Below are 18,914 nucleotides of genomic sequence, written 5' to 3'. Positions count from 1 at the left end.
TTAAGGTCTCTAATAGTTCTTGATTCCTTTCCCAATGAACACAGATCTTATCAAGTTTATGTACTGGTATAATTATTCCTTTTACTCCTAGAGGCTATCACAAAATGGAAAAATGCCATCACCACATTCAAGTAACCATATACTTAATTTCCACACTGGGACACTTTTGAGAGTGGAAGAGGGGCACTGTTTATAATTGTGGTGAGCTACAGTGTCAACCAGAACTGTTCCAGGCTATTCTTAAAGCATGCAATATTGAGATGATTTCATGAGTCATCTCATATCATAACATTTCTTCAGAATTTCTAGGAGAGATATGACTGAAATCACTGTGTAAAGTATGTTTTCTTAACAGATTTCTTGTTTAAACAAAAGAGATCATCTTCTGTTTAAAATATTTCGTAATAGTTAAATTGTGCTATTTTGTGTACATTTCCTGAAAATGATAGTATCAATGATAATAATGCACCTCTTACACTTTTTAATTGCTGCTTGGTTTTTTTTGTTTTTTGGTTTGATTTTTGATTTTTTGGCAGCTGGCCATTTGGGGGATCTGAACCTTGACCTTGGTATTATAACACTGTGCTCTAAGTTGCTTGGTTTTCTAATTCATTCTGCAAACATTTATTGAACACTTATTGTGTTCCAGGCCCTGTTTTGCATTATTCCTGTTGGAAGTAATGGATTCTTACCATGCATTTATTCACTCCCCATTAAAAGAAACAAACTTCACTATTATAGATGCACCCTGATCCCATATCAGGGAAAGTCCAATCTTCTTTTTAGTGGGGAATAATTATCATGTGGAAGTTAAAATTTTTTCCAAAGCTCTGTGGCGTGTCTGCAAACATAAGGCCGCTTGTCATATGATCGCAGTTGGAAGTGAGCATTCTGAGAGAGGAAGCTCTGAACAGCAGCTGCTTTTGCTGATCTCCCACAAACACTCTCAACAAGGCTTACTGCTCAGGCGTCGTGCCTTACATTTCACAGTAATGTTTATGCCAAATAACTTTTTTTTTCTTAAAAAATGGAAAAAGAAAGGAAAGGAAAATGTGCAGTAAAGAAAAGCGTTCAGATTTATTTAATCTATTTGCAGATCTTCCAACTAAGAAACAACAACTACAGGCTTTGAACCTTCTTGTTATACTCCTACCTGATGCAAACCGGGACACACTGAAGGTCAGCTGGGTTCATTTACATTAAATATCCCTTAGAACTGAACGGAGTAATTTTTCATTATTTGTGGCAAAACAATGTGATGTTTATTTTGGAAATGTTAAAAGTCTATAAAGAAACAGCCTACTTTTAAGGACAGATGTTGAGAAAAAGTCTTTACCTCTTAATTTATTTATTAGGTTGGTTATTTTATTAATATTATTAGGTTTTGTTTTTTTTGTTTCTTAATTTTCACTGTAACATTTTTTTCTACCAAAGCAAGTGATTGATGTTCATTGGTTAATGGAAATATGGGTGCTTTTTGTTTTTTTCTTCTATTTTTCTGTGTTTTAAAAATTTTATTTAAGGAACATGTTTTAATAAGGTGAAAATAAACATTTAAAATGAAAATCCTAGTGCTCACTAAATATGATCTACCATTGCCTAAAGATGTTACGGTTGTTTGTAGTTCCAAGTGGTAGAGTTCAAAATGTCATAGTGATGGTATGAAACGTTCATTAGTCAAAAGGTAAACCAACTCAAACAATACTGGTTATTTCTCTAAGAGCTTAGCCTGAATTCTGATTTGTAACATCATTTCAAAGTGATTTGGTCTAATATTCACATGATTTAATACTGTTTATTATAAGACTCTTATAATCAGTGGATTGTTCCACACTATTTTCATTTTCATTAATGGCAGAAGTTTATAGAGTAGTTGTAGGAGGTTTAATTATAAACTTTTATAAAGGAAAAAGGGAAAAAATTAAATATAATGTAGGAAGAGTATTTACCTCGATCTTTGCCATTGTCTTAATTTTTTTTTTTCCTGTATAGGTAAGGTAGGACTCTTGCCTCTTTACCCTTACATTTCTTTCTATTTTAAATGAAATCTCATGTCAAGAAATTTCATGTCAAGAAAACAAAACCTCTAGTCAGCTAATATTGGAAATTTTTTTCTGTAGCTCATTAAAACTCCTTGAACTATAATTACATGAATATAGTTCCTTAATGCCCATGGAATGAATGTATATACTCAACTTTTTGAGATGAAGCAACTTATGAGGATTACTGGAGGCGAAACAGTACAACCGCTGTAGGAGAACTTCCAAAGAGTTATTCCTTTACTAAGTAAAAAAAAAAAAAAAAAAAAATCTTTGCTTCACTGATTGTCAAATGAATAACTCAGAAGGCAGCATTAGGTTTTGTTTTTGAGACAGATACCAACTTCAGAAAAGGTTGGTTTCATTTAAACATTGTGTCACCAGGGTTTCTGTGTAAGGGTCATAGACTGTGGCTGAAACAAGGACATATGGCCTGGGACAAAGTGGGGCTGATTACCAGCCTGTCCTCTGCTTGCCAGCCGTGTCCTTGACACAGAGCTTCTGCTTCCCAGAAAGAGGAAGGATTATCTTTATTTTATTCACGTGAAGGTGCCTGTTTGCATGACAGCCTGTGAATGAGTGGTATAAGGTGGGAATTACATGATTTACTTAAAATATACCTACATTCAAATGAGTTCAGATAGTTGAAGGAGGAAACTCTTATTGCAATATGGTTGCTTTTGGCAAGGCTGGTCTAAGAACTTTTCTTTGCACTTTGCCTTCAAAGTCCCAGGCATGTTCTTTCATAAGTTCTGATTAAAAATGTATTTAAAAATTTTTAGGATATTTTTTTTTGGGGGGGGTAGAATTTTTTACATATGAGATTATTAGAAGCATAATTTTATTTTTTTATTTTTTGGCACCTGGTGAGTACAGGGATTGAACCCTGGACCTTGGCATTATCAGCACCATGATCTAACCAATTGAGCTAACCATAGAAGCATAATTTTATAATTAAGGGGGGAAATTGGTTTTTTTTTTTTTTGGTCAAAAACTGGGAGATGCAAACAAGTAATTTTACTTATTTACTTAAGATTTGGTGACTTAACTAGCCAGCCCTGAAGGTTTCAAACAAGAACTCTAATAATAGAAACATTGTAACAAGTATGTCATATGTGCAAGAGATTAAACCATAAATTCAGTTGTGTAAAAAAAGGGAAATTCCAGCACAATATAATTTCAGGAAGCCTAGCACAGAGTTCTCCAATTAATCCAGTGCTAGCACCACTTCTTCAGTTGTCATTTGGAGGGGCAGAATCATGCATATGACTTGGGTAGAATGTTTCTACAGCAAGCCTAAGGATTAGGAGGAATTGTATTAAACACCACGTCCTGGCATAACATGAATTGATGGTTGTCTTTGGACAAACTGTTTAATCAGAACTACCTTTTATTTTGGATTGTTGTGCATTTGGATAAGTGATCATACCTACTTTTGACTAGGAGGAATAGCAAAGACTGATTTTAAGATATCAAGAGGGATATCCATGTTACCATAATTATTGACACTTATCCTTCTTGTAGTTTTAATCAGTTCATTATATATATATTACCTCAGTCCTTGCAAGCTAGGAGATTAGGATTCTTTTTTTTTTTTTTTTGTCGTTTTTTCGTGACCGGCACTCAGCCAGTGAGTGCACTGGTCAGTCCTATATAGGATCCGAACCCGCGGCGGGAGCGTTGCTGCGCTCCCAGCGCAGCACTCTACCAAGTGCGCCACGGGCTCGGCCCATGGATTCTCATTTTACAAATGAGAAAACTTTAAAGAGCAGAGTTGCAAAAAGATCTACCCTAAGTTCACACGTAGCTAATAAGTAACTGACTGTGCTGGGACTCAAACCTGGGTTCTCAGAGCGTGGGTCCAGTGATGCTTCTACAACACCTGGCTGGGGATAAAGTGAATACTTTTTAAAAATGGGGCAGTTCTTACAGTTCAGATGAAGAGAAAATACTGCAGTTCTTTCAGCAAGAGCTAGGCTAACATCTTACTGATTTCATATCTATTCTCTCTCTTTCTCTCCCACTCTCTCTCTCTCTCTCTCTCCCTCTGTCTCTTTCTCTCCCTCTCTCTCTTTCTCTCCCTCTCTCTCTCTCTCCCCCCATCTCTCCCTCTCTTCCCCTTGCTCCTCCTCCCCTTCTCTCCCCCCAACCCATATTGTGATCGTAATATTTTTGAATAACCTTGTATTGCATATGCACACCACAATTAAAATGGTTTAGTTTCTAATCTCTGTAATTTATGCTGAAAAAGAAAGAAATACACTGGTCCCTGAACAGTTATTCTGATCTCTATGGAACAAAATTAAATATTGTTTTCATACTTCACCAATTAATCTTTTGTCCTCATTTAAGAACGTGCTGTTTCTATATAAGCTTATGCTTGGATTACAATTTAACTTTCTGAGCACTGTACCAGAAATTAGATACATAAATCTCGTTGTTAGATATTAAGGCTCTGTCTTTTTAGTTTGTTTCAAGTTTTCTAGGTCTATCTAGCAGTTAAACTTGATTCGAGATCAACCTGTTAGCACTTAGAGGAATTTTTTTCCCCTGAAATCCTGTGAAAGATAGACACACAGGTTTTTTGGTTTGCTTTTATTTTCTTTTGGTATGGTATATTTGGCCTTTTTCAGGGAGGGATTTTAGGCTAAATGGAAAAACATGATTCTTTTAGTTCAGAAATAAAAAACAGATACAAAACTGCAATTAAATTCCTTCTCCACAATTGGTTAGCTCTGTGTCCTCCAGTAAGTTACTTACATTTCTCTAAAACATTGTTTTCTCATCTGTAAAATGGGTATAATTACAGCATCTGTCTCCAGAAAGGATTAATTGACATCTTCTCTAATAATGTGCTTAATACACTGCCTTACCCAGAGAGAATATCGAATACCTGTGTAGTGATAATTAGTGTAGACCAAATTAAGTAAGAAGGCAAAAGAAGAACTTGAAATCTTAAACCCTATCAGAGTAGGGGGACCTAAGCTGCCTGTGGCTTTTGTAGAAGAGAGGCTCAGAGGATGAGTGTCTGTAGTAGAGGTGGTAGTGGGTGGCATCAGCTGAGCAAAATCTAGCCTGTTCTGGTGAAAAGTTCCTTCTCATTCATTCCTTCATTCATTTTTTAAAAACTCTCCTCTCTTTAGTCTCTCCTCGTTCTTCCTCCATCTCCATCACAATCATCATTCTTTTTAGATTCCTTGTCAGCCGGCTGTTGAGTGCCCTCAAGCAAATGAAACTGAAGTTGAATGAGCCTTTTTAAGCAATTTTCCCCCCTAATCCCTAGAGATGTGTAGAGCACATCCTGCAACAAGTGAATGTTTGCATATTTTAAACTACTTTTCAGTGCTCCATGGCACCTTCAGGCTAGAGGTCTGACACTTCTCTGCTCCTCTCCTTGCTCCCTTGTTCTATATGACCTCTGCCTCATTCCCCAGTGCCACGGTCCTAAGTAGATGCAAGGCATCCTCTCAGAGTGTGCCAACCAAATGGAGAAACTTTGATGACAAAGCCTGTTGGATGTGGTTAGCTGACTGTGGCTATATGCACAACTTATTTTTTGAATGAAATAAAAATCCTGTGTGCTACCATGCTTTAATCTCTTATCTTCATGGACGACACAAATCTCAAAGAGTTATTTCTGTTTCAGGCCTTGCTTGAATTTCTCCAGAGAGTAATAGATAATAAGGAGAAAAATAAAATGACAGTCATGAATGTCGCGATGGTCATGGCCCCGAATCTCTTTATGTGTCATACATTGGGTTTGAAGTCCAACGAACAGCGAGAATTTGTAATGGCAGCTGGGACAGCAAATATCATGCATTTACTGATTAAGTATCAAAAACTTCTGTGGACCGTACGTATATATTTTTAAGCTCTGTTAATGACTGTCTAATTTCCTAGCATAATTGTTTATGGTGATTTTGAACATAATTTTATAAAGCCAATATAAAAAATGTAATATACTTTTCTCTTAATGGTTTAAAAAACACCCACATTGTATTTTTGTTACCAGCTTTATAAAATTACATTTAATATTTGTGACTGCAGAAAATATTAAAGGTGTTTTATTCACATAGGTAAGAGGGCCCTGTGACTTTCTGTTTCAAAATCGTGAAATTATCTTAAAGTATGCCTTGTAAGAAATACTTTTTACTTATTTACTTCCATCCATTTTCCCTTTTCTCAACATTTAGGCCTGTTGTCTTTTCAAAAGCTCATGCTGTCTTGGCTTCAGATTATTCCCACTTATTTTTTCATGACCCTTTAGTTAAAGGGATACATACATTTTGCACCCTGATTACTGAGAGTGTCTTGAAACTGGTTTCTTCTGTTTTATCCTTACTTTGAGCTTGAGTTTTGACAGATAATCAGAACATGGTGATGGATGAGAGGTTTAGTTGATTAAGGTCTCATTTTTCCAGTCAATTTTATAATTGTCAAGAAAGCATTGTATAGGCATTTAGAAAAATGAACTAAAGAAATTCCAGGCAAAACTGTAATATTGAATATTTCAGTCTGACTTATTTTGAGGAACCCTCAAACATTAATCTATTAAAAAGACAGAATGATGATATCTAGATCCTGAAGTCTTTTTAAATTTTTTATTTTGGGGGGTGGTGGGGGGAGGTGCTGGCTGGTATGAGGATCCAAACCCTTGACCTTGGTTGTTTCTTTTTTAATTTTTATAATCTATGAAAAGGCAACTGATATAGGTGATTTCAAATGTTTTTTTTAAGTTAATATCCATTTATTAAACCTCAATTTTTAAAATGCCAACATTATTTCATGGTTACATTTCTGTAACTTAAAATGTTTTGTTTTTGCTAATGTGATTTCTGAGGATAAATTTCTCCTGGATTATTGCTAACTACTTGTCAGCTCTAGTTTTTTGGTGTTTTTCCTTCTCTTGCGACAGTGGAGGCTGGGTGGTTATTAGAAGGGGACGAGGACTGTAGCTTAGCCAGAGGGGTGATAGATGGGAGGCCGCTAAAGGAAAGAACTGTGAGGTGGTGGTCTCTACTGGCAATCACCTCAGGGAGTCTGCAGTCTTCACATCCATGGAAGATGGCCACTATGTCCTTGAACTTCATAAAGTCTCTTTTAGAACCTTAATCAATGGGTAGTAAATTACATCATGTGGATGCTCTGTACACCTGGTAAATGAATACTATGGTGCATTTTCTTTTCCCAGATTTAATGAATAGTGCACGTAAAATGGCACAGTCTTACCAAATAGAAAAAACCTTTACTCTTCTCGCAATCTAAGAAATAAAGATAATTATTTCTGTAGTTTAAAATGGTGCCATTTCTGTTTTTCTACTCAAATTTAATTTCTTTTTTCTGTAGATTCCCAAGTTTATTGTAAACCAAGTGAGGAAGCAAAACACTGAAAATCATAAAAAAGATAAAAAAGCCATGAAGAAATTGCTGAAGAAAATGGCTTATGACCGAGAAAAACATGAAAAGCAAGATAAGAATACAAATGATGTAAGAGAATCTTAAAAATATGTATTTATTCATATTTCAGTATTTTTATACCAAAAAAAATATATTTTTTAATGTGTTTTCATAGTATGACTTTCTACCATGTACTAGGAGGTGGTACTGATTGTAAGTTAAAGGCATCAATAACAATAACTATATCCTACTATATTAAACTGATCAGTATTGACAGTTGGTCAGGTGTTGGTGACTCAGCAAGTTAGTTCTTAATGGTGAACAAAGGCAGATAACAGGAGTGAATATGCGCGTGCGCACATGCCAGCACACCCCTCCTGCAGAGACTCTAGTTGCCCACTGAATGTATAATGCATACTGAATAAAGAATCCTCTGTGTGAACCACTGATCATTTTTTCTTAAATATTCTCATCTGTAAAATGGGAAAAAATAAATAATCCAGATAGACAAGTAAGCCAATGTCTGTGTGGTGCCTAGGATCAGTCCTGGACTTTAAATATGTATTTGAAGGTTCTTAATTTGATCAGAAGAATTATTTTGGGTGAGTTCTGTTGCACAGGAGAAAATTAAGATGTTTCAAAAAAGAAATGTCTAAATATCAGTATTTACAAGCTACTGTAAGAATATATTAAGAACGGGGTTTACAATAATGAAATGTACATGAAAATACATTTATGGAGTTATCAAGCTGTAGCGTAAGATCATGAAATGAGAGGGTTTCTATTGTTCTATTTAAGTGAATACACCAGCCCCCAACACCACCACCATTGAGGTTATTCAGTTACATGCTGACATCTTGTGGAATAATGTGAAAATGCGATTATCAGCCTTTGTCTACTTTGTCCTGCTTTTAGGAATCCAGTAGCTATACATTTTTTTTCCTCCTAGATATAGCTCTCACTTTTAAAAAATAATGCTTTCTTGGCATGGTAAATTTTTTAAATCAATTTTTGAGTATTTAAGAAAATTCATAACATTTAATAAAGGGAAATTGTAAAAAATACTTATATTTTTGGAGAAAGGACTTGATATTATCCGAAGACTAGAATTTTTGAGATATCATTTTTGTTTCACTTTAGAATGTTCTATTACCTCTAACACCATTGTAAATATGTGAATATATTGTTTTGTAGCTCTGCTTATGCATTATTAACTTAAGTGACATTATAGCCTTGTCTTTTTTAAGGCAGTTATACCATGATACTCTGAGGCTTAATATCGACTTAAGTATGCATTGTGATGTATCTTTTTAATACTAAATCCTTAGACAGAAATTAAAAGGTTACTTTTTGGAGATATATAAGTAATTTTGTCATTTTATAGAAAAACAGCATTACTTTGGATTTCTTAAGTTTGCATTTTGGGTTAATTACACATGAGCTCGTCTGAGAATTATTAATGCACTTTTTAAAAGCTGTATTGTTATTTTAAGGCTTGGGATTTAAATCTCAGTTTTATCATGTATTAGCTGTAACTTCACCTCTCTCTGAGTTTTGGTTTTCTCTTCTGTGAAATCAGTTATTAATTTAACAAAGTGCTGTCTCCTCAGTGCCAAGCTCCCATTCGATGTTAGGTACTTGAGGGAAGCTGGAGCTGGCTGGTGACCTTCAGGGAGCTAGGAGAGGGATGTAGAAGGAATGTAACTCAGAGGTGCTAGAGGGATGTGACTGAAGCCTGACCCGGGTACCCTGGGCTACAAAACCGAAAGTAGACATCAGAGAGACTTTCTTGGGGAGTCAAGCTGTTTTTCAGGCATCACTTGAAGAGAGAGAGATCTAAAATAACCTGCAGTGGAAACTTCCTGGCATGGCAGCCCACGATGGAGGTCTGTTTGGCCTGGCATTTTGGTTGAAAATTTTTAATCAGTTTCCAGAATTTTCTTTTCAAGTGGGTGTCATTTTATTAGGAAGAATAAATATACACAGAAAATAATTACAGAACAACAAACAGAAGTACAAGATAAGTTCAAATTCTGGCAATATGTGATAAGTCACTGATAATCAGAGATTTTTGAAAAGTTCTTTTAATTTTAATTTTATTTATTTATTTATGTTTTTTGCCTAAGATTCTATTGACTGAATTTTAAAACTCAAACGTTTAAGTTTGGGCTGCCATCTTAATGACAAATTGGATGTAGGGGCATCTGACATCCCCTGGCAGGAGGGGGCCTGCTTTCCAGCAGGGTAACAATTGCCTGAATCTGAGTAGCAGCTGTTCCCTTTGGATGGAACATAGGCCACCCACTTTGCTGTAAGCCATCCCCCCTCCTTCATTCTGCTTTGTTGATTTACTTTCTAGACTCTCCCCTCAAATCATTTGAATATGCAGCACAAAACTGTAGGGCATGAAATTGCCTGGGATCTTTTATCCATTTGTCAAACAGTGTGCCTACTATGTGCCAGGCATTTAGGCACCTGAAATACATTACTGAACAAAACAGATACAGAATTCTGCTGTTATAGAACTTTAAGTTTTAAACTTAATAAGTAAATTACATACTGTGTTAGTATGTGGTCAGTGCTCTAAAAAATAATAAAATCAAAACGGAAAAAGGGGAATTTGGAGGGGAAGGCTCTTGCAGTATTAAGTTGAGTAGTCTGGGTGTTATTCATTGAGAAAAGACATGAAGGAGGGCAGGGAGTTGAGCTGTGTGTGTATCTCAGGAAGTTCATTCCAAGCAGAGGGATAGTCTGTGCGAGAGCCTTAAAGGCAAGGGATAGGGTGTTTGAGAACTAGCGAGGAGTGAGTATGGCTGGAGTGAAGCCAGCAGGCATGATATGAAATGAGGCCAGAGGGGCAATACACGAGGTTACACAGGGCCTTGTAGACCATTTTTAGAAATTTAGATTTTCCCTGAGTGAAATAGGGTCGTTGCAGTGTTTTGAGCAAAGGCTTGAAAATCTTATACTATGTTTTAAAATAATCCTTTAGGCTGTTGTGTTGAGAATAGACCATAGGGGAACAAAGATAGAAATGGGGAGACTATTTTTGAGGTTCTTAAAATCAAGGTGAGAGATGATGGTGGCTCAGACCCAGGGTATCAGCATCAGAAGTGGGGAAGTGGTTAGATTCTGGATATTTTTTTTTTTGTAATTTAGAGCTATTGGAATTCCTTGATGGAAATTATATGAGATGTAAAGGAAGAAAGAAATCAAAAATGACTCTTAAAGGGTTTTGGCCTGAAAAATTGGAAGGATGGAATTGACAGAGAAGATCACAATTTCAATTCGGGGCCTGTTGAGTGTGGGGTGTCTATTAGACATCTAAGTGGGGATGTTTGGAGGGAAAATTGGGTCATATTGTCTGGCCAGGGTGGTGCATAGAGAAGCAGGGTCAGAGGGAAAGCAGGAACAGGGCTCAAGGGGAATGTATACTTCTGCTTCTGTTCTGTATACTACAGGAAACTGCTGAAAGGTTGTGGCCCCAGGAGTTATGTGATTATATTTGTATTTTAGAGCAGTCACTTGATGGTAGGTGAAGGAAAAATTGTAGGTATGTAAGACAGGAGGTTAGGTAGGAGATGCTGGGTAATTTCGTTGTTGATGGAAGTATTGCACATAAATTGGTAGAGTCTTTTCAGAGTGAAGTTGCCATGTGGCAAAGGCCTGAAAACCATGCTTCTCATTGGACTTAAAAATTCCTCCAAATGGAATACTACAACTAGCATGCAAATATTTATGCTTAAGTTCATTGCCATTTTTTAATACTGGCCAAAATTGGAAATAATCCAAAAGAGTAGAGGTGACTAATTAAATACGTTACAGCATATAAATATAGTGAAATACTGTGAAAATATACAGGTGTGTATATTGGCATGGAAAGATATTCGTGATATGTTCCTATGTGAACAAAGGAAGTTACAAATCAGTGAATAGTATCTTGCTGTTTTTGAGAGGGGTAATAATAGCTATGATTATTTTGAATGCTTACCAGAGGTCAGGCATGATGCTAGACATTTTACAAATATTATCTCATTTAATATTCATGGTCGTCTCGATGGAGTGCTTTATTGTCTAATTTTTTTTTTTTTTCATTTGAGGAAAGTGAGGATCAGAAACTTAAACAACTTACTTAAGATTAGATAAGAAGTGGTGGAGCTGGAGTTTGAAACTAAATTTATATGTCTTTAAATCCATGGATTCTTTACCATGTTCCTCGATTCCCCCCAAAATCGCAGAAAGACTCTAAGAAGGATATATAACAAAACCCTGGGCTGATGGGTGTAGTACAATGAACATGGGTTTCTGCTGTTATAAAATATATAACTTAAAACAGTCCTGGGCTGTAGCCAAGACCCAGGGGTGGGAAGGGAAAGAAGTTTGGAGTGTGAGCCAGTAGGACCCACAGGATATATGTGAGAAGCGTGGAAGAAGAAAGGATCTAGAACGACTCGTCAAGTTTTGCCTGGGGTGGTTTTATAGTCAAGATAAAGCATCAAGCAAAAGGAACACACTTGAAAGAGAAGAGAGTGTTTTTGATGTTTCAGGTTGATATTCCAGTGGGAGAACTGACTCAGGAGCATCCAGGGCTGGAGGCTTGTCTTTGAGATTGGCATAGGGATTGTGGTCGAAGCCACAGAGTACTTCGTGTTATTCAAGGTGGATATATGGGGAAAGAAAATAAAAAGACAAAAACAGATATCTAGGGTACACCAGTATTTAAATAGAGGGCCATTGAAGAGGAGCTGGTAAAAGAGGCTAAGAAGTAATAGGAAGTAAGAGAAAGTTGAAGGATGTGTATTATCTCTGAAGCCCAGCCAGGAACAGTAAAGTAAGTAAAAGAGCTTGGTTATTAGAACCAAACTCTACAGAGTGTCTGTTATCATTGGGTAAAGGTTCATGGGATTTTGCATTTGAAGGTTAGTTGTGACCGACTTCAGAGCATTGTCAGTTCCTACTGATGGATGAAGCCAGAATGCCAGGGATTGGAGCAAAAGACAGAGATTGTAGGTCGTGAAAAATCATCAAGGTAATATTCTTAAAAACACTTTGTATGTTGTTAAAGCTAACTACACAAGTATATATTCAGGCATTCATATGATTAAGACATGCTTGACTAGGTAAATTGATAGTTTGAGCCAGGTTGTAAGACACACTCAATTTGCCTAATAAGACAAATGTTTGTAATGACTAGAGCATATTAATTGTTTGGTACAAATGTGAATGTTCTTAAATACTAATGAGTCATATATTAATTATAGCAGGAGGAAGAAATTGAGGAAAAATAACAGAATTGTAGACCATAAAAAAGTAACCATTTTCTGATAGCTTTTACTTGTTGTTGAGATTGATATCATACACATATCACACTACACACCAGAAGTTATATGGCTTGAGGATATTAGTTCTGATATTAATGAGTGTGACAAGTCATTTTAGTTCTCTGGGCTTCATTTTCTTTTATAAAATGATGGGATAGGACCAGATTAATGATGTTTAACCAGATGTTTGCAATAGAGGCATCTGTAGTATTATTTAAAAACAAAACAAAACCCCAAAACTATGACTGAACCACTCCCTGGATCCACTGATACAGAATCTCCCAGGGCAGGACTTGGGTGTCTGTATTGTATAAAAACTGTAAGGGTAATTCTTCCCCTCCCCCAGTTCGGTGTATATGTGTGTCTGTGTGTACACATGTATGTTATTTTATCATGGAATTTCTCTAACACAAAAGTAGAAAGAATAGTTTATGAACCCCACAAATCCATCACCGACAATCAGACACATTTTTGTGATCTCATTCTATACTGTGCCCCACCTCTTTTCTTTTCCTTTTAGTATTTTTAAGGAAATCACAGACATCCCATCTTTTCACCCATAATTACTTCAGGTTGCATCTCTGCTTAGTAAGGTTGTAGTGGTGGCTTTGATAAGCATTTGGGGTATGAATAGCTGAATCATCCAGGCTTCAAGGTCCACCGTGAACCTAAATGTGTGTGATCTTTCTTCTGCCATGCGTGCTCACCCCTCAATGGGAAGTTGCACGGTTATGAGGGCGTGAGGGCACAGAACAGGCTCTTTATTTTCTTTTAATTGACATATTGTAATTGTACATGCTTATGGGATATTGATGTTTTGATACATATACATGTTATATAATGCTCAGATCAGTGAATGTAATCCTCACCTCATGCATTTATCATTTCTTTGTGGTGAAAAAATTCAAAAAGCCTCTCTTCTAGCTGTTATGTAACACACAACATTTTTAACCATAGTCACCCTACTGTGCAATAGAACACTAGAATTTATTCTTCCTATCTAATTGTTGGCCAACCTCTCTCTGTTTTCCATTCTGTCCTCCTCTCCCCAGTCTCTGGTAACTATCTGTCTACTATCTATTTCTATTTTATTATCTTTTTTGGTTTTTTTTAAGATTCCACATCTGAGTGAGATCATATGGTTTTTCTCTTTCTGCACCTGGCTTACTTCATTTTACATAACGACCTCCAAGTCCATCCATGTTGCTGCAAATGACAGGATTTCATTCTTTTTTGTGGCTGAATAGTTGTGTTTGTATATTACAATTTTACTTTTTTTATCTATTCATCTGTTGGACACTTAGTTTGATTCCATTGTCTTGGCTGTTGTAAACTGTGCTACAGTAAACATGGGAGTGCAGATATCTCTTTGAAATACTGACTTTGTTTCCTTTGGGTATATACCCAGTAGTGGGATTGCTGGATCATATGGTAGTTCTCTTTTTAATTTTTTGAGGAACCTCCATACTGTTTTCTATAATGGTTGTACTAGTTTATACTCCCACCAACAGTGTGCAAATATTTTCTTTTCTCCATATCTTCCAAACAACCAATACTTGCTTTCTTTTTTTGTCTTTTTTGATAATAACCATTCTAACTGGAGTAAGGTGGTATCTCATTGTTCTTTTGATTTGCATTTCTGCAGTAATTAGTGATGTTGCATATTTTTTCATATCCTGTTAGCCATTTGTATGTCTTCTTTTGATAAATGTCTTTTAAGATCCTTTGCCTATTTTTCAATTGGGTTATTTATGTTTTTGCTGTTAAGTTGTTTAAGTTCCTCATATATTCCTGGTAATAACCCCTTGTCAGCACCACACTCACCCAGTGAGCAAACCGGCCATCCCTATATGGGATCCGAACCCGCGGCCTTGGCGCTCCCAGCGCCGCACTCTCCCGAGTGAGCCACGGGCTCGGCCCATAACCCCTTGTCAGATGTATAGTTTGCAAATATTTTCTCCCATTCTGTAGGTTCTCTCTACTTTGTTAACAGTTTTGTTTGATATGCAAAATCATTTTAGTTTGACATAATCCCACTTATCTATTTTTGCTTTTATTGCTTGTGCCTTTGAAGTCTTATTTAAAAAATCCTTGCCCAGTCCCATGTTGTAGATTACCTCCCATATGTTTTCTTCTAGTAGTTTTATAGTTTCGAGTTTTACATTTAAGTCTTTAATCCATTTTCGGTTGATTTTTGTACATGGTGAAGAGGCAAGGGTCTAGTCTTATTCTTCTGCATGTAGATGTTCAGTTTTCCCAGCACAATTTACTGTTTGTGATGCCTCCAGCTTTGTTCATTTTTTCAGGATTGATTTGGCTATTTGGAGTCATTTTTGGTTCTGTATGAGTTTTAGGATTGTTTTTTCTATTTCAGTGGTGAATGTCATTAGTATTTTGACAGAGATTACATTAAATGTTTAGATCACTTTGGGTATAATAGCCATTTTAACAATATTAATTCTTCCAATCCATGAACATAGGATAGCTTTCCTTTTATTTATGTTCTTTTCAGTTTCTTTCTTCAAAGTTGTATAGATTTCATTGTAGAGTTCTTTTACCTCTAACATGGATTAAATTGTGTCCCCCATGTTTTATATATTAGAAGCTTGATTCCCCTCTGTGATTGTTAAGAGAATGGGAACTCCTACTGTGGCCATAGAAAGGTGGGGCTTTCAAGAGGTGATTAGATTCTGAGGACCATGCCTAGTGAATGGATTAAGAATGGCGGCCATGGGCATGGTTCTGAGGGCTTTGAAAGGAGAGCATGTGAGAGTCTGTCTCTCTGCTTCCACCATCCTGCAGTGAGATACTCTGTGTCATTAAAACCACCACCAAGGAATACCCTCACCAGATGTGTTCCCTCGTCTTTGGACTTCCCAGCTCTTGATACTGTAAGCAGTACATTTTGTTTTCTTACAAATCACCCAGTTCCAGGTATTGTGTTATAAGCAATGGAAATGGACTAATACAATCTCTTTGGTTAAGTTTATTCCTAGGTTTCTAATTTTTTTGGTAGTTATTGTAAAAGATATTGTTTTGTTGGTTTCTTTTCAGATAGTTCACTGTTAGTATATAGAAATGCTACTGACTTTTGCATGTTGGTTTTGTATCCTGCAACTTTATTAAATTCATATGTTCTGACAGTTTTTTTGTGGAGTCTTTAGGGTTTTCTTTATATAAGATCATGTCATCTGCAAACAGGGATAGTTTGACTTCCTCCTTTTTGATTCAAATGTCTTTTATTTCTTTCTCTTGTCTAATTACTCTGGCTAGGACTTCCAGTACCATGCTGAATAGAAGTGGTAAAAATGGGCATCCTCATCTTGTTCCTGATCTAAGAGGGAAAGCTTTAAGCTTTTCTTCATATCATGTATGATATTGGCTCTGATTTTGTCATATATGGCCTTTATTTTATTGAGGTACTTACCTTGAATACATAGTTTGTTAAGAGTTTTTATCATGAAAGAATGTTGAATTTTGCCAAATGCTTCTTCTGTGACAATTGAAATTTTCTTTCTGTTAATGTGGTGTATCACATTTATTGATTTGCACTTGGTCATAGTGCATGATATTTTTAGTGTACTGTTGGATTCAGTTTGCTAGTATCCTGTTGAGAATTTTTGCATCTGTGTTTGATAGGGATATTGGCCTGTAGTTTTCTTTTCTTGTTGTGTCCTTTTTTTGTTGATTCTGGTTTTGGAATCAGAGTAATGCTGGCCTCATAAAATGAGTTTGGAAGTATTCCTTCCTCCTCAATTTTTAAAAGTAATCTGAAGAAAATTGGTATTAGTTCTTTTTAAAATGTTTGGAAGAATTCAGCAGTGAAGCCCTCAGGTCCTTCCTGGGCTTTTCTTTATTGAAATAGTTTGTGTTACTGATTCAGTTTCCTTACTTGTTATTGGTCTGTTCAGGTTCTCTATTTCTTAATAATTTAATCTTGGTTGATTGTGTGTGTCCAGGAATTGATCCATTGCTTTTATGTTATCAAATTTGTTGGTATGTAGCTGTTCACAATAGTCTCATGATCCTTTGTATTACTGTGGTTTGAGTTGTAATGTCTTCTTTTTCATTTCTGATTGCATGAATTTGATTCTGATTGTATGTATTCTTGGTTGGTCTAGCTAAAGGTTTGTCATTTTTAAAAAAATCTTTTCAAAAAACTAACTCATTGTTTTACAATGTTTTCAATTCTTTTTTAGTTTCTATCTCATTTATTTCTGCTCCAAGCTTTGTTATTTCTTTTCTTCTGCCAATTTTGGGTTTAGTTTGTTGTTTTTTAGTTCCTTCAGATACATTATTAGGTTGTTTATTAGAAATATTTTTTAAAATAGGTATTTATTGCTATAAATTTTCCTCTTAGAACTACTTTTGTTGTATCCCATACGTTTTGGTACAATGTGCTGCCATTTTCATTTGTCTCAAGGAATTTTTAAATTTCCCTTTCAATTTCTTTTTTAACCATTGGTTCTTTAGGAGCATGTTGTTTAATTTCCATGTATTTATAAGGTTTCTGTAGTTTTCTTGTTATTAATTTCTAGTTTTATACCATTGTGGTCTGAAAAGAAACTTGATATGATGTCTATCTTTTAAAGTTTGTGTAGACTTGTTTTGTGGTCTAATATATGGTCTGTTATGAAGACTATTCCATGTGCAGTGGAGAAGAATGTGTATTCTGCAGCTGTTGGATGGAATGTTCTGTAATGTCTGCAAGGTCCATTTGATCTATGGTGCTGTTTAAGTCAGATGTTTCTTTGTTTTCTGTCTAGATGATATATTCATTGTTGAAAGTGTGGTGTTAAAGTCCCCTACTATTATTGAATTGCAATATATTTCTCCCCTTAGGTCTGTTTGTTTTATATATCTGAGTGCTCCAGGTTGGGTGCATAAATATTAACAATTTTTGTGTCTTCTTGTTGAGTTGATCCCTTTACGATTATATAATGACCCTCTTTGTCTCTTTTTACCATCTGTTTTATCTGATATATATGGCTACTCCCGCTCACTTTTGGTTTGTTTTCATGGAATATCTTTCTCCCACCCTTTACTTTCAGTCTATATTTGTCTTTAATAGTTAGGCAAATCCCTTTTAGGCAGCATATAATTGGGTCTTGTTTTTTAATCCGTTTAGACACTCTGGTTTCTCTTCAGATCGTATAAATCTTTCGCCTTTTAATCTGTTTAGCCACTCTTTGTCTTTTAATTGGAGAGTTTAATCCATTTACATTATTATTACCAAATTATGTTTTTGTTGCCTTAATTTACATTTATATCTATTGTATGTTCCTTAATCAAATTGTAGCTGTTATTTTTTGACCATTTTGACTTTAAAACTTCATACTAGAGGATTGAAGGATTTACATAGCAACATTACCTCACTGGGATGTTCTGAATTTGAATTATTATTTTATCTCTACAGGTGAGTTTTTTTACTTTGTTTAATGTATTCATGGTAGTAATTATCAACTTTTCATTTTCAGTTGTAGCATTCCCTCAAGCATTACATGTGAGGTTGGTCTTGTAGTGATGAATTCCCTCAGCTTTGGCTTGTGGGAAGGTCTTTATTTCTGTCTTATTTTTGAAGGATAGCTTTGCTTGATAAAGTATTCTAGGCTGAGAGTTTTTTTCTCTCAGGACTTTGAACATATTATCCCATTCTCTACTGGCCTGCAAGGTTTCTGTTGAGAAATCTGCTGATAGTCTAATGTGAATTCCCTTATATGTGACTTGACACTTTTCTCTTGCACCTTTCAGAATTCTCTCTTTGTCTTTGACTTTTGACAGTTTGATTATGATGGGCCTTGGACAGGATCTTTTTGGCTTTAAGTCAAATTGGGGACCATTCAGTTTCCTGAATCTGAATGGCCATATATCTCCCAATACTTGGGAAGTTTTCAGCTGTTACATCACTAAATATGGCTTCTGTGCTTTTCCCATCTTTTCTCCCTCAGGAACAGCTATTATCGAAACATTTGTTCAGTTAGTGGTGTCCCATAAGTCTTATAGGATTTCTGCATTCTTTTTCATTCTTTTTCATTCTTTTTTTTTTTTTGACTCTGAGCAATTTTTAAAGATCTGTATTCAAATTCATAAATTCTCTCTTCTGCTTGATCTAGTCTGCTGTTGAAGCTCTCAACTGTATTTTTTATTTCACTCAGTG

At 35.7% G+C, this 18,914-nt stretch overlaps 1 protein-coding gene and 1 long non-coding RNA gene across 3 annotated transcripts in view; one reads left to right on the top strand and one right to left on the bottom strand.

Moving 5' to 3' along the window:
- Positions 1–18,914, bottom strand: part of LOC134378120 (uncharacterized) — a 107,742-nt gene that overhangs the window by 27,042 nt on the left and 61,786 nt on the right. The gene's annotated exons all lie outside the window — the stretch shown is intronic.
- ARHGAP18 (Rho GTPase activating protein 18) overlaps positions 1–18,914 on the top strand; it is a 147,543-nt gene that overhangs the window by 93,907 nt on the left and 34,722 nt on the right. For both annotated transcript variants that reach the window (XM_063097094.1, XM_063097093.1), the window contains exons 10-12: positions 1,097–1,179; positions 5,686–5,892; positions 7,386–7,526. In XM_063097094.1, coding sequence (XP_062953164.1) covers positions 1,097–1,179; positions 5,686–5,892; positions 7,386–7,526 — 431 coding nt within the window. The remainder of the gene's footprint in view (positions 1–1,096; positions 1,180–5,685; positions 5,893–7,385; positions 7,527–18,914) is intronic.

The sequence above is a fragment of the Cynocephalus volans genome, chromosome 5 (assembly GCF_027409185.1).
Source record: "Cynocephalus volans isolate mCynVol1 chromosome 5, mCynVol1.pri, whole genome shotgun sequence".
Lineage (NCBI taxonomy): Eukaryota > Metazoa > Chordata > Mammalia > Dermoptera > Cynocephalidae > Cynocephalus > Cynocephalus volans.
The sequence above is the reverse complement of the archived record's forward strand: the minus strand, read 5'-3'. Positions and strand labels throughout refer to the sequence as shown.